Raw genomic sequence first — 14,253 nt, 5'->3', positions numbered from 1 at the left:
TTAACATCTCACGAAAATAACACCATCAAATAAGTCTTTCATCAAGCATTTAGAAACAAAAAAAAATAAATAAAAATAAAAATAAAAAGTATTGATAAATTATAAGGGTTTTTCTGAGACTACTCATCAAGTGAGTTTTTTCCTTTACAGTAACCTTAATTCAGTTTCTTGCCTCATTTGTATTTCTAAATGTAATTCTAAATGGAATTGATAAAAGTTTTATCGTTAATTCAGATAACGAATTTAACCATTAATATAAATATATATTGATTATTCAGCTCTTTATATTGAAGTTCTAAAGTTGCATTGCTTGGATACAACAGAGCGTAGCTATCACAACATATTCTAAATTTTTTCTTTTTTTCCAACATCTTCACAATATTTTGAAATGTTAATTTTTTTGTGGAAAACATTAGATCTTGTGGTATGATGGTAAATATGTTGATAAAGATCTTAATCTCTGTAAGTTCTTTGTAATATTATAAACAAATGTTTATGGGGCTGTCCGAAAGGAAAAGGAATATATTAAGAATATACGATATCACATTTTTGTAACTATTTTTTCACTTTAACATTTATTTCATTTCTATGTTCTGTAAAGTATTTACTAATAATTTTTTATTGCTTTTTTTCATTTTGTAATTATTTTTAAGTGCTATGTCCGTTTCTCAGATATTTTTTTGTTCCCTCTGTAATTGTTATAAAGGTGGAAACCCCCTCAGAAAATTCTAAATTTCCAAAAAAAATATTTTAGCCTGGCCTGCTGGTCGATAAAGCCCGTGGAGAAATCCACTTAGGCAAATGGACAATGGAAAAATAGGTTGTCTTAGATGTTTTGCTGACGTCAGCAGTGCAGATCCAAAAAAATTGTGAAACTTAGTTTATTCTTTGATTGTAATGTGTAGAGGTTACTGATCAAAATAATGTATTGGATCATATGTTATTGACGAACGCCTAAGGAGATATAAGGGGTTTCAAAATTTTGCTGACATCAGCAAAGACCTGCCAAAACACACAAAAAAATTTATTTAAAATTTTGATACCTGTTGCCTCCATCGTATAGATCTTGAAATGCTGCCAATTGATGGACTTTGTCCATTTTCGCGTAACAAGTCGTTCGATCCGAAGCAATATGTTCGAAAATTTAATTTGCGTTTTACTCAGAACTGCATTTCTACGTTCCTGGCCACGATAACAAAAAAACTTCACTTTGGTTCGGTATGGAATTTTATGGGATTGTTTAGGTAATGAAGTAGCTACCGTAATATGACTATATATAGAGAGAAAGTATATGAATATAGTAGTAGCACATATACTTTCCATTTGAGGGCGGTTTTTAGTTAAAAAATTGTAAATTCAAAATCCGCCATACTACCTTATGCAACTTTGGACTATTCTTCTTCGTCATATCACAATAAAGACGTGTTACTAATGATCTCAAGGTTGTTAGGACTTTCCGTCATCTAAAGGTGGATATTTTTGAAGGTGTGTCTACCCTTAGCGTTTCACCTATGTTTTAAGGAATTTGCTAAAACAAGGGTCTGTTCAGCAATAGAAGGTTTATATTTCACTTTTTTATTATTTAGACACAGATAAGAGGGATCCCTTTAAACATTATTACCTTTGAAAACAAGTTTCTGAATTTATATACGTGTATTTATTTTAATCTCGTTTTAGTTTTACCTCTTCACAAACGTGCAATGCAATCTGGGTAAGTGCATTTCACCCTTGCAAAGGATTGTCTTTTCTAAAATTATTTGGTGAGTGCATCACAGTACACAACAGCAAGCTAAAAACTAGTTCAAATTATTATCGATTGGATGAATATAGTCAAATTATGACTTTTGCCGTATGACGCCAACCAAATAACTAAAAAACGTGCGCGAATTTAACACTGTTAGCTCTGGAGGAGGGCATAAATTCCTAGTTGCCTTATACTTTGCGGGGGTATTGTATTTTTCGAACGGAGATAATCTTTTTTAATTTCAAAAAGTGTTGGCATGCCTGTATGAGTGTTGTAACATGTTGTACATGTTTTATATTATTTATTACATGTATGTTTTTTACCAAGTGGTTACTAAGGTGTTTTTAAGGAAATATATGATTTCTAGAGATAAAATACAGACCATATTTAAAGGAAATATCAATGTAACGGAATGACGCTATTTCTTATCCAAATGCCTTCATTATATTGTTCTGTTCAATATGTATATCTACTAACAATTAAAGCCTTGTGATGCTTAAAAAGTTTAAATTTATCACAAAATTAGAAAATGGCACATTTAAGGCATGTATGACGTCATTTTTAAGTTAATGACGCCACCAAATTAATTTACCCGGAGGATAATTGCATTAAGACTTTCTACAAGTATGTTAAGTTTTATCACGTAAGTAGTAGTTTCGGATTTATGGCCTGAGAGCACTTTTATGGATTTATGGCCTGAGAACACTCCACCCCCTCACCCTCTGTTCTAGAGAGACAAAAAGTCCGGTATTAATAAGGTTAAAGGGGTTACGGACTCGCTGTTGGTTTTCGAATTTAGTGACTTACATGAATGTCGAGCTAATGGCGGTAGAAAAGTTTATGATCACTGAGGACAAAAACAACAACTGAAATCATTTTTAATATCATACAAGGCATCCAAATTTAACTGAAAATGACCGGCATTCGTCCGACTTTCGTGTAAGCCACAAAAGTCAAAAATCAACAGGCCGTTTTGTAGCTCCTTTAGCTATGTTCCCCAAAGGTTACGTATGTGAATTAATCGAAAATTAAGGCTGGAATATCTTCCAGGCAGATGATACGAAATTTCGAGGACGAAAATAATCCAAAGGGAAAAATCTAATACAAAAATTTCTGGAGATTTTTTGTTGGGTGTGTTTTTCGAAGCTAAACAGCGATACAGGCGTTCAAATATTTAAAGATTTATAATGCTTGACTCGCGGATCGATGAAAAGTGTGTACTTTTTCGATCTGTAAGGCACATAACTACTAAGACCTTACGTGTAATTGTTGCTGGGTAAGTAATGGTGATTTCTTCGGAGGGTACATCGTCGAATCGAAAATATCTTCACCTTGTTTGACGCCTCAAAATTATTTTGCAATGAGTTTTTTCGCGATAACAAAATACTCGTATGCGCACACCTAGCTTTAGGCGCCTAGATTGGATAAAAACGCATCCTTTTAACATTTGATGGCCAGCTACAAATCTCTGCAAGGGAAATTATTTGAATTGGCAAAAAAATGCAAACGATCCATAGATACGTCTTCATTAGATTCGCAAGTATGTCAACTATTTTGTAATTGTGAAATAATTATGTTAACATTTTTTAGGTCCTGTCTTTGCCGTCTCCCGATCCAATAATGGATCCTTATACCCTGCCGAAGACATTGATTTTGGACTTATGATGACTATTAATATTGACCCCGAAGGGAAGGTTAATGTTGACATTGAGTCAAGCATCCATTCTGATAGAGTTGGTAAGAAAATCTGCCATAGTTCGTTCGTTTGTTCGTTCGTTCGTTCGTTCGTTCGTTCGTTATTAATTAATTTTTTACTTAGATATATTTATTTCTGACGTGAAGAAAACTTGTTTAATTTCATGCGCGAACGCGGACACCAGTCATTCTAATAAATGGACATATCATAAAGATATTAAGAATGGAATGAGAAACCTGGTATACTTTAAATCTGACGATTTTAACGAAAATGTAGAATCAAGAAACAGGACATGGAATTATGAAATAAAAGCTAAGGTATGTTTTACTTTTTTGATTAGAAACAAAATATATTTTTACATTACTCCAACTTGAACTGGAAAATCAATTGGATAGGTCAAAGCTCTTAAACTTTAAAATACTAAAAAACATATATCAAAACCAAGCGAGCCTTAGTTTTGACAAGCTGATCTGTAGCTTACAAACAAAACACCACAATGTTTGAGTTATAAAAGTAGCTTCCTTGTCAACAGATTGACAATTTTTACCGCTTAATGATTTTCCCTTCCTTCAATTCAATTTAGTAGCTCAAAAATTTCAATTTTTAGGTATGAAATTTCAGATTAAGGATAAAATTTATGAAAAAGAGCAATCTTTAGGTTTGTAGACAAATTGCTAAAATTGGTTTGTTTATGATTTTTCAAGGCTAGAAAACAAGATGAAAATTTAAAATAAAATAAAAATATTTATTTTAAAATTAACCCTTTTAACTATGGGCATCTTTTACCTTTTTTACCCTTGAATTTTTATTATAAAGTAGATATTTTACGATGTCAAGGAATAGATGCAGTAGAAAACGTTAAAAGCAGATTCCCCCATATATTCTATATTATAATGCCCGTATACGCCTGTCCGTCCGTCCGTCCGTCTGTTTGTCACGCAAAATGGTAGCTTAGCTGCGATGGGCGAACCCGTGGATTTTTCCACGGGCTAACGACTAGTTTTTAAAAAAGAACATAAAAAAGAACAATATTCTTCCTAACTTGTTTAAAACCGATTCCAATAATCTAAAGGTGCTAGTTTTTAAAATCTTTCCCTCAAACCAATCTTCCATCGGGTTAATCTTAGGGGGCTCTTCATCTAAGAACATACCATTCTTTTAACTTTAATTTAGATGGCAGATAATCCTGGTTTAAAGAACAGCGAAAACGGGACCTTGTTATTTACTGTAGATGTTGGCGAAAAATATTTATTTGTTCACGAAGAAATTCTTATTAAGGAAGAATCAGATATGGATGCTGCCGACCTTGATATTTATTTTGAACGAGAAAGTAGCACACCGATGGCTTTTATATTACCAGGGTAATGTGAAACACTTCATACTATTAATAAAACGGCTTCTTGACTTATTTTAGGAGTGGAGACGCAATACATGACAGCTCTTTCACTAGTTTTTTACTAATACCTGCGGTGTAAACTTTATAGACAAAAATTTTACGATAATCCATTTTTTAAAAGCCACATGGATTAGGGACTGAAATAAAATGGTTCAATACATAAATGCAATGAGGAAGAGGCAACAAGTTTAATTTGATAAAAATCTGAAGTTAATATGCGAATATATAAGCGAAGAGGGTCATGCTAATCTCAGAAAAAATGATCACTTACTAAAACAATTCTCATCGTAACAACATAATGACGAATAATTTAAAAATGGCGGCTTGGTGTAAACCACTAACGAGATAGAAAGGAGAGAATGAAATCGATAAAAACCTTTTGTCAGCCTTTACAAAAAAACAGAGATTTAACGCAGTATTAACGTCAAACTTTATGAAATATATTTATACTAGTCGGTGACCCGTGGATAAATCCACGGTTTTGCCCGTCTTTTATTTACCACATTTCGTGGGTCTCAGTACTGCGGTTACCATTTTGTGTGACAGACAGACGCACACGGGTATTTTAACATAGACTAGTCAACAAAGTGGACAGAAATATATCGCATTTGGTATTGATGCGCATTTTAAAAATTTCGTGTTTCCGTTACGGGACAGGGCTTTCGCGGACACACAGACAGACAGACGACGGCTATTATTAAAGAGACTAGTCGTTAACTCGTGGAAAAATCCACGGGGTCGCCCGTCGCGTTCGCTCGTTCTTTGAATTTAACCGTCGCAACAAAGTGGATAAAAATATATCACATTTGATATTCGTGCACATTTTAAAAATTTCGTGTTTCCATTACGGGACGCCGCTTTCGCAGACACACAGACAGACAGACGACAGCTATTATTAAAGAGATTTTAAATAAAGATGCCTTTTGATATAGGAAGTTATGTTACATAAAAATATAACTTACTGGATGTGGAAAAAAAAGGATTTTAAGTAGCCTTTATTTCTCTTGCAAACAAACAGGCCTACCGCGTGGTTAACCTACTGCCTACCATTCTGTTTTTTTAAAAGGAGAAATTCACCCAAAATTTCGTGGTAACACGTACTAAAGAGCGTGTGGACATTCTTTGGAAAAAAGAGCTCATTTTTAATATTGTAATATATATAATTGCAAAAAATATATATTTTAGAATAACTCAGACAATCAGGGCGAAGATACGAAATAATGGAAATAACTCAATCACGAATATGAAATTAACAGCTTTTCCACCATCCTATGTAATACCTGTGATCAATAATGGGGTAATAGGTGGGATTATAAGTGATAAATTTTGCAATATTATCATATCAAGCAACAATATCGTGGTGAAGGTAAGTATCAACAATACGTTATATATTCTTCGTCCAATTCTTATAAAAATTTAATGGCCGTGCATTTTATTGAGGTTCTGTAAGAAACAGGACATATGGTAATCACACGTTGTTGCAAAAGTTAGTAATTTGACTGTAATTACCCATTGCACAGAATTCTAGAAAGTCCGAAAGCAACCCTGAAATTTTAAGCCCCTGTTGCAGATCCTATAGAGGACGTGGCGCGGCGGCAACAATATTGACGCAGTATAGTTAGTAACAAAATATCTTTAACAGTTTTAACGATATATAACGTACACAGCAAAGCTTGTCGAACAGTATGTATAAGACGTGTTTACTTTCCTGACACTTGTTTGCGATCTTTAAACTGCCGATAAAAAAGACTTCTTGGTTGTTGAAAAATTTAACGATCGTAGTTATGTGTAAATATAAAACCCTTTAAAAAACTTCTTCTTTCGCTTGTTAAAAACGATCTCTCAACTTGCTTTTAATAATAGGTGACAAATTACGTAATATATATTTTTTATTGGTTTTTCTCATAAAATCTCTTCAAAATTTCTTCCTGTTTCTCTTTACAACTCTTTTAAGCTACAGGGACACGGCAACAATTTCCATGCGATTGCAACAAAACAAATATCCTTAATCTGCAACGTTTTTCGCTCAAAAAGCATGATAAAAAATTTCAAATTAATTTGAATTTTTTTGTTGTTGCTGCAACAAAATTTTCTTGTTGCAAATAAGGATCAGGAAAAATCACTCGTGTCCCCGCACTTTGAGGAGAATTTTTGCAACATTTTTTATTTTAACCAATCAAATTCGTTTAAAAATCCGCTCTGCAACTCTCCCCTGCTCGTTTTACGTCATTTTCCTTTGTTTTCTCCACTGCTTACGCATTCATCCTATTGTTGTACACCACTTGTGAAACTTCAAATTGTTAATAATTAATTATCTCCAACAACGTATAGCAGCACACCAATTCTTTCAGTAGCTATGAACCAAGATTAAAGTTACAAATCTGCACAATATCTTATGTTTTAAAACCACATTAGCGTTTTTTTCGGGTTACAAAACATAGCATCTAGTAAATTGTTTCGTTAAATTTAGATACCATATGTTGATGCAGCTATACGCACCATGTCAGTGGGTCTTGATTTTAAATTGCGCGAAGATGACGAATTCGTCGCTACACATCTCATAAATGAGCCGGTACCATTCATGGTATTTACTGAAATAAAATACTGCTCGTACGACAATTGTACTGATAGTTTATCGCTTATGAAAGTTAGAAAAGATTCCCATCCATTTTTGTTCAAAAGAAGGCCCCAACTCGGTAATAAAGTCATCCATATTAGACCTATTTCAAATATTGTCAAATGTTCATATGCTAAAATATTAACAGTCATTTCCACTTTACGATTTTCGCTAGATATCTCCGAGTAGCATACGTCTCTACGATTTTTAGTTTTCTTGATTTCTGCGCGATCTTTAACAAACGAAATATTATCCAAAAGTTATAGCTCTCTTAGGTAAACAAACATTTTTTAATATGGAAGACAAGAAAATTTATCTGGTAAACAACGTACGCAATGAGATGAGCTTATGATGTCACCATCACAAGCACTTATGTTTTTTGTTGAAAGGCCAGAAAATTGATATTAAATTTTTCTTAGGATTTTCGCACATTCTCCCTGTCTAACAATGTTGTACAGCTAGAAATGCGATAAACTTGCGTTCTTTTAAACAAAAACGTTAAAATTGAGAAGAAAAGTTTTTTCTGTTTAAATTGTTTTACGGCACCTTATTTTTCTCAATTTTTTTGATATAGAAGTTTCTCATGCGAATATCGAACATGGGTATAAACAATGAAATTTTTAGACAAATAGGAAAACCATATTTACGCCATTATGATTCTTTAAATGATTGAAAAGTGCCCTGTAACTTAGTGCAAAATATAAAAAAAGCTAATGAAAAGTATTTAAATAAGGTTGCAAGGTTACACTTTCTAGCATTTATTTATAATGATTGACTAAAGAGCTGATCCAAAAAAGCTGTGACGTACGTGCGTACGTACAGACACTAATTCATAAGTCACTTCGCTATTGCGTATGACAAAATACACTAAGGATACACAGGAAGCAGTTATTGACACTTTGTCACTTATTTGAGAATTGCAGCTTTAGATTTTGTGTCATATTTTAAACAGTTCATATTAGACCCAACAGAAATAAATAAATAAATAAATAATCTCAGCTATACATTAAAATAAATTTATATTCCAATATTCCAGGATTTAAAAGATTTCGATTGAAAGACGTTAAAAATGGCGTGTGCGGAAGATATCATGCTGATGACGAGAAACTACGGTTTCTGAGTGGAAATTGCTTTAACGTTTTTCGAAGAGATTGGGAGTCATCTGTTAAAGAGGTGGCTAGCGGGAAATACTTGAGAATCAATAAAGAAGAAGTAAAGATGGCGGACTTAAAACATAACGTTGTTTTCAAGTGTTCGAAGATCATGGAACTATCATCGTTTAACTACAAGGTATCGCAGCAGGTTATGAATAGTGTTGGCACAGCTTCCTCTGGAATCGAATACCGTGGCAATGATACGTCTCTTTGCCAGAACAAAACGGATATACAATACAAACTGCTGCCAGGTAAAACATATGACACCCAATACTCTCTTGCTAAATAAACGTTAGTTTGGCAAATTGCTTTTATTGATTCAACAAGTTTTTTTCTTTAGTGTGAAAAAAATCTTTGACGATTTGAACAGTTACACAAACTATTTTCAATTTTTTAGTTTGGGATAACATAGAAGAGTTGCAGTTGCGTAGTGTTTTATCATTCACTTTTGATTCTTATCAATACATTGTGGTGTGCAACCCAACTGGTGATTTGTAAGTTTTAGCAAGGATAAGATCATCTTGTTTATGTGCATGGCTGTTTCTGTTAAACTCATCTAATCACTGATTCATTTTTTAAAACAGCGACTACGATTGAAAATTCAAAGCTTTACAAACATGTTATGGCGCTATAGTATTTTTTATGAAAACATAGCTTACAAAAGTGGTCATAAAAATAGTAGTGTATAGGAATAAGACAAGATCATCAGGATCCTAGGACCTGTTATCATTTATATCTGACTACGAAGCAAACATTTTCGTTAGACCTGTTTATAGACTCAACACCAGCGTGAGAACAAAATTAATCTTTTTAGAGGGGCTTCAAAACAAGCTGATTTTTGATTTAAGTGAGGATAGAAATAAAGAAAATTGAGCCTATGGCGGGAAAAAAGTTTGTAAGCAATGGGGCATCTTAAACCTTGAATATAATATTGAAACACACATATAACAAAAAACAATAGAAAAGTACCTCATCCAATATCGATGCTTTTAAATTAAGTTTACTGGTAGAGGAACTTTAAGGTTTTTTTGGACTAGCTAGTTATTTTCTTTTAAATTCTGCAGAAACATACTTATTATTGCATATAAAGCTAGTCGAAGCAACAGCAATGAAGTTAAAATCTTTTCAGAGGTATTAAATATTTGCCCTACGCTATTTAGTGCATTATTTTTACCAAAAACAGCCTTTCGACGTGTGTCTTGCTTTCTTATCAAAATGAACGTTCTGTTGTGCATTTATTTTGCAGGGTTTTTTTTATTTTACCGCCAAAAAAATGCTGAAAGATGTATCTATTTTTCGAAAATACAATTAAAAAAAAATTATAAAAAAAGTTACCGTTTATTTACAGGCTATCTATATTCTTGCAATAACATGGATATATTTACTTGTACATTGGCCTTCTAATTTGTTTGGCTATTACACAAGGTTATTTGGAATTTGCGAGGATGGAGAGTAAAGGTGGATTTCCATGGAGCAGATTTTTGCGCATAAGCGCAAAATGTGACGGATATATTTGGGACGGCGATTTTGTCGCTTGAGTTCATATGTCAATTTATTTTTAAATGCTGCAAGGTTGATGCAATCATTTTATTTTTAAGTGATCTGATTGGCTATCGTTTAGAGCTTTATTTTATCGCTGGATCACAAAATTATTTGCGCATGCACAAATAAATTGACCGGGCGATTTATTTGTGCAGCGCATAATGGTGCTCTATAGAAATCCTCCTTAACTTCTATGACCTAGATCATCCTTTAGAAGATATTAAATTTGTAAAATTACATGCCACATGTTATGAGTCGGACAGTATTATAAATTTAAAAGACGTGAAAAATTATAGACTTGAATTTGTATGCGGGATTTACGGAAGTTGAGTAAAATTTTAGTAATTTTAAGAAAAAAATAACCCAGAAAATAACCCAGGTTAAGATTACCATATTTATGGTTTTTGATAAAAAAAACAAAAAGCTGTTTTTTATCAAAGTATTTCTTTTCTAAAAATTTTATCAAGAAACAATATATAAATTACAGCCTATAAGTGAGGTTTTACTGGTTCTTTATTTTTTATTCAGGGGAAACAAGTTCAACTGCTTTTACACAAGTGTTGTTGAAGGAGCGGTGAAATCGTGGACAGGTAATATTCTTATTTCTTGTTTCCAACAGCTTAACTCATTGAATATCACTTCTATCGTTTCCGTCTCTATATTAATAACACTCGTTGTCTTTTTGTAACGTCGTGCTAACCGCGCACGATATACGATTCACAACTACTGGGAAGACAAGACTTGTTTTTCTCCCGCTAATTTGAAATAAATGACCGATCAGATATTAAAGCTCTTTTGATTCCGTTGTTGATTTTCTTAACGTTTCTTCAAAAGACTTAACAGCCTGAAATTTGGCAAAATAGGAACAAAGCAGCTTATTCGTTTTGTAAGGAGTTTTGTTATAATTATTTACTTTATGTCTTGCTTCTTTTCAAAACTACTTTTCGACCTTTTTTTCTGTTTGTTTATATTCCTTATTACATTTGTTTTGTTAGCCTAGCCTACATGTTAAGATAAATATATTGTTACGTTTTTCAGCCACATAAATCTTAAACAAACCAATTTTGCTACAAATATAGATTTTTGATGGAGCATATAGCTATCTAGAGATTTTTATCTATTCCAATTTATATTTTGTTATATTTATTAGTGTGATTTTTACTCAATTACAACCAGGGTTGTGACTATCTAGCTAAATCTCCTATTAAAAAGTGAAAGTAGTCAAATACAGTTTTCTGTCACAAAACTTTCAAATAATCTTTCTATGCTAAATGCAGTTTCTGAGAATTCCTAAGTAATTGTTTTAGCTGGGCGGGTAATGACAGGATATTTACTGTCCGCACATCATCCTAGTGTCATCCTGGTGTCACTTTAAAGTTCTACGTGGACTTATTTTGCAAAATTAAAATATACCGACCGACTGTGTTTATTTCAGCTTGTAGGAAAGTTATTTTTTAAAAAAATTATTACGCCCAAAGCACTGTATTGCTTCATTCGATTTACAACACCTGGGTGTGCGGCACAGTTTACGGCTCTTATGAAGCGCTCAACCTGGTGTTTAACTCCGGGTTACATATTTCCTTACACTGGGGTTTCAAAGACCTGTCTCCCGGTTAGTCTATTTTAGAATGTTCGCTGTCTGTCTGTAAGTCAAAGATGCAAGTAGCTACAGGTTAATGTCTATATATTTTTCCATGGAGTTACAAGTAGTATTTAATAAATCACCTATCAAGTTAACTAAATTAAAAAATAATTATCCTCGTTGGAAAATTTTTATTTTTATTCCATATATTCTAGTCAATTTTGTACATGGTATAAGTCTCTTTGCTTTTATTAAATGATTTTTATGTCTAAGGATCACAAAACGCGTAGATACTATGAAAATTATCTTATGACAACGGTACATTTTCTAATATTTTAGCATTGAGTTCTTATATCACAAACGTACTGTTCATTGATACAGCCAAAAATATGTTATATGGAAAAGGCAACAGAGGAAGAAATTACTTTCAACTAAATTTACCCGACCTCACCCGAGTGTTTAACGTGCAAGAAAGTAATTATCTGGCTGCACATGGTAGTCCCACCGCAGTACCCGCCTATCGTTTGGATCAGGGTGGCTTGACACACGCCGTCCACAGCACTCCCTTTACCAACGTTGGAGGTATAAAGAAAGTTTGTTAACTTATCACGTGAAGAATTAAAATTCAAAATTTAAAAAATAGATCACAGTAACCCCTTTGTAACTCCCAGGTTACATGTAATAAATGCTTATATAGCAAATACAACATTTTACATCTTGACATTAATGTCAGCGCTTTTAAAAGTTTAAATATTTTCAAATTAAAGTTAAGAAAAGTCACAATATAGCAGGGTTAAATTATGTATTCATAAATACATGATATAAAGGATGCGAATTTTTTGTTGACAAAATTTATTATTTTTTAATTTAGTTTCAATGGGCGGTGTCCATTACTCTGATGGAGCTGGAGGGTGGAAAAAAGTCTTCGTTTTCGGAGATTAAAACTTCAGAAAGTATTATCAAGTTCAAATACAGCTGCAGTGAAAAAAGTAAAATGAACCTGGATATAAAACAAGAACAATTTATCATTTTTTTTCCATATTATTTTGCACGTGTAAATTGACAATATCAATTTAAGTTTCTACACTACAAGAAGGATAGCTAAACCTTTTAACTAAATTCTAGACATGATTTTTTTCTTTAATAGCCTTTAAAAAGCTCAAATTGTCAGTTTAAAAATCGTTGAAGAATGTGCTAAGAAAATTTTTAGCTTACCCAAATTCAAACCTTTTAGCAAAAAACCTGAATGCTAAAATTACCTTTTTTGACAAACCTGCAATCCATGTAAACGCTTTTTGGCAATCCTGTCTTCCCCAATGACGCTTCTTTGTAGTACCTAAAAAGTGACCGCTTGACGATCAGCCATGATTCTGATATATTTGAATTTAGGTAGTGAAAAAACGATGCCTATTATCGACGTATACCAAAGTCATTGTTCAAAATACTCCTCTTTATCTAATCGAGGCCTATTTTATATTTGTCACAGCATTTACGGTAAACGTATCTTTAATTAATTGCTATTCTGACATGGTTACTCAGCCAATAGTTACGTGGCTATTAACGAACAGACGAACAGAAAATCAAATATATTTGCTACGTATGCACCAGTATATTATGCACTTGTTTGTTAAAAGAAAAAAGGAAAGTGTTTACGCTTTTGTTTTCACGGTTTGCATGAAGCATATTGACCCGGTGTTTTCTCAATCAATTGTGTTAACCAACTAAAATGCTAGATCCGCTGTGTTGGGCCAACTGCAATTATGTGTCTAGTCAATACGAACTGATCCAAAACGTTCGTTTTTACAAAAACATAGTTAGCGAAGTGAAATGCTGTTGTGTCGGACATTGTGTAATAAACCTCAAAGTTTGCCCACTATTTAAAACACGCCTAAAAACTATTCATAAAATTGCTTTCATAACCAGTTATAAAGCCTTGTTTGCCTTTTACGACCTTCGGCTTTTCTGTACATGCCATGTCTCGGCAAGTCTACGTGAAGTAAACTGGCTATTTCCCCTAATTGATAGTTTTTTAAGAAAAACAAGAATCAAAGGGGAAATCATTTAGGTACACTTGGCTATCTTCCTCGCCAGTTGTTAAACTTTCTGCTCCACAATTTAAAAATTATGTCCGTTTGTTGCATGCCTATTTGTTGCACATCTTTGCCGCACATAATTGAATGTGGTTCTCCATTACGCCCCGAGAGCTCTTCTTAGTATCTGATGTACGTGCGGGCACGACAGGACTAGCTGGCCAAGTATTATTATTATTAAAAAGAATTAAATCTCATTTTTAAGATTGTGTTTTCTAACTACACTTCATGTAGTAGCAAACAAAAATTCGTTCTCGATTGTATTCACAGAAAAAGGACCTACCGTGCAAGCCTACCAGAATTACTTATTTGATTATTTGACAGTTATCAAATAACATTATTTGATAACTTTTTTGTACCGTTGAAGTATTTAGAAAATAAAGATATTGGAAGAACTAACAATTCATAAAACGTCACGAAGTTCACAAAAAA

General features: G+C 33.0%; 1 protein-coding gene across 1 annotated transcript; it reads left to right on the top strand.

The window, feature by feature from the left end:
* Positions 1–324: 324 nt before the first annotated feature.
* Positions 325–13,426, top strand: LOC130654696 (uncharacterized). The gene is made up of 12 exons (XM_057457312.1): positions 325–462; positions 1,678–1,711; positions 3,335–3,481; positions 3,564–3,757; positions 4,614–4,801; positions 6,022–6,202; positions 7,307–7,532; positions 8,490–8,858; positions 9,005–9,101; positions 10,678–10,739; positions 12,071–12,313; positions 12,603–13,426. Exons 1-12 carry the CDS (start codon positions 427–429, stop codon positions 12,671–12,673), a joined length of 1,848 nt encoding a protein of 615 aa, XP_057313295.1. The 5' UTR covers positions 325–426; the 3' UTR covers positions 12,674–13,426.
* The last annotated feature ends 827 nt before the right edge of the window (positions 13,427–14,253 follow it).

The sequence above is a fragment of the Hydractinia symbiolongicarpus genome, chromosome 8, assembly GCF_029227915.1.
Source record: "Hydractinia symbiolongicarpus strain clone_291-10 chromosome 8, HSymV2.1, whole genome shotgun sequence".
NCBI classification, from domain to species: domain Eukaryota; kingdom Metazoa; phylum Cnidaria; class Hydrozoa; order Anthoathecata; family Hydractiniidae; genus Hydractinia; species Hydractinia symbiolongicarpus.
The sequence above is the reverse complement of the archived record's forward strand: the minus strand, read 5'-3'. Positions and strand labels throughout refer to the sequence as shown.

What these genes read in the sequence shown, in the direction of transcription:
- LOC130654696 (XM_057457312.1), top strand. Translation starts at nt 427, where the DNA reads ATGATGGTAAATATGTTGATAAAGATCTTAATCTCT. An exon ending in ATGGCTTTTATATTACCAGG is followed by an intron (nt 4,802 to 6,021) that starts GTAATGTGAAAC and finishes TATATATTTTAG; the next exon opens with AATAACTCAGACAATCAGGG. An exon ending in ACAATACAAACTGCTGCCAG is followed by an intron (nt 8,859 to 9,004) that starts GTAAAACATATG and finishes TCAATTTTTTAG; the next exon opens with TTTGGGATAACATAGAAGAG.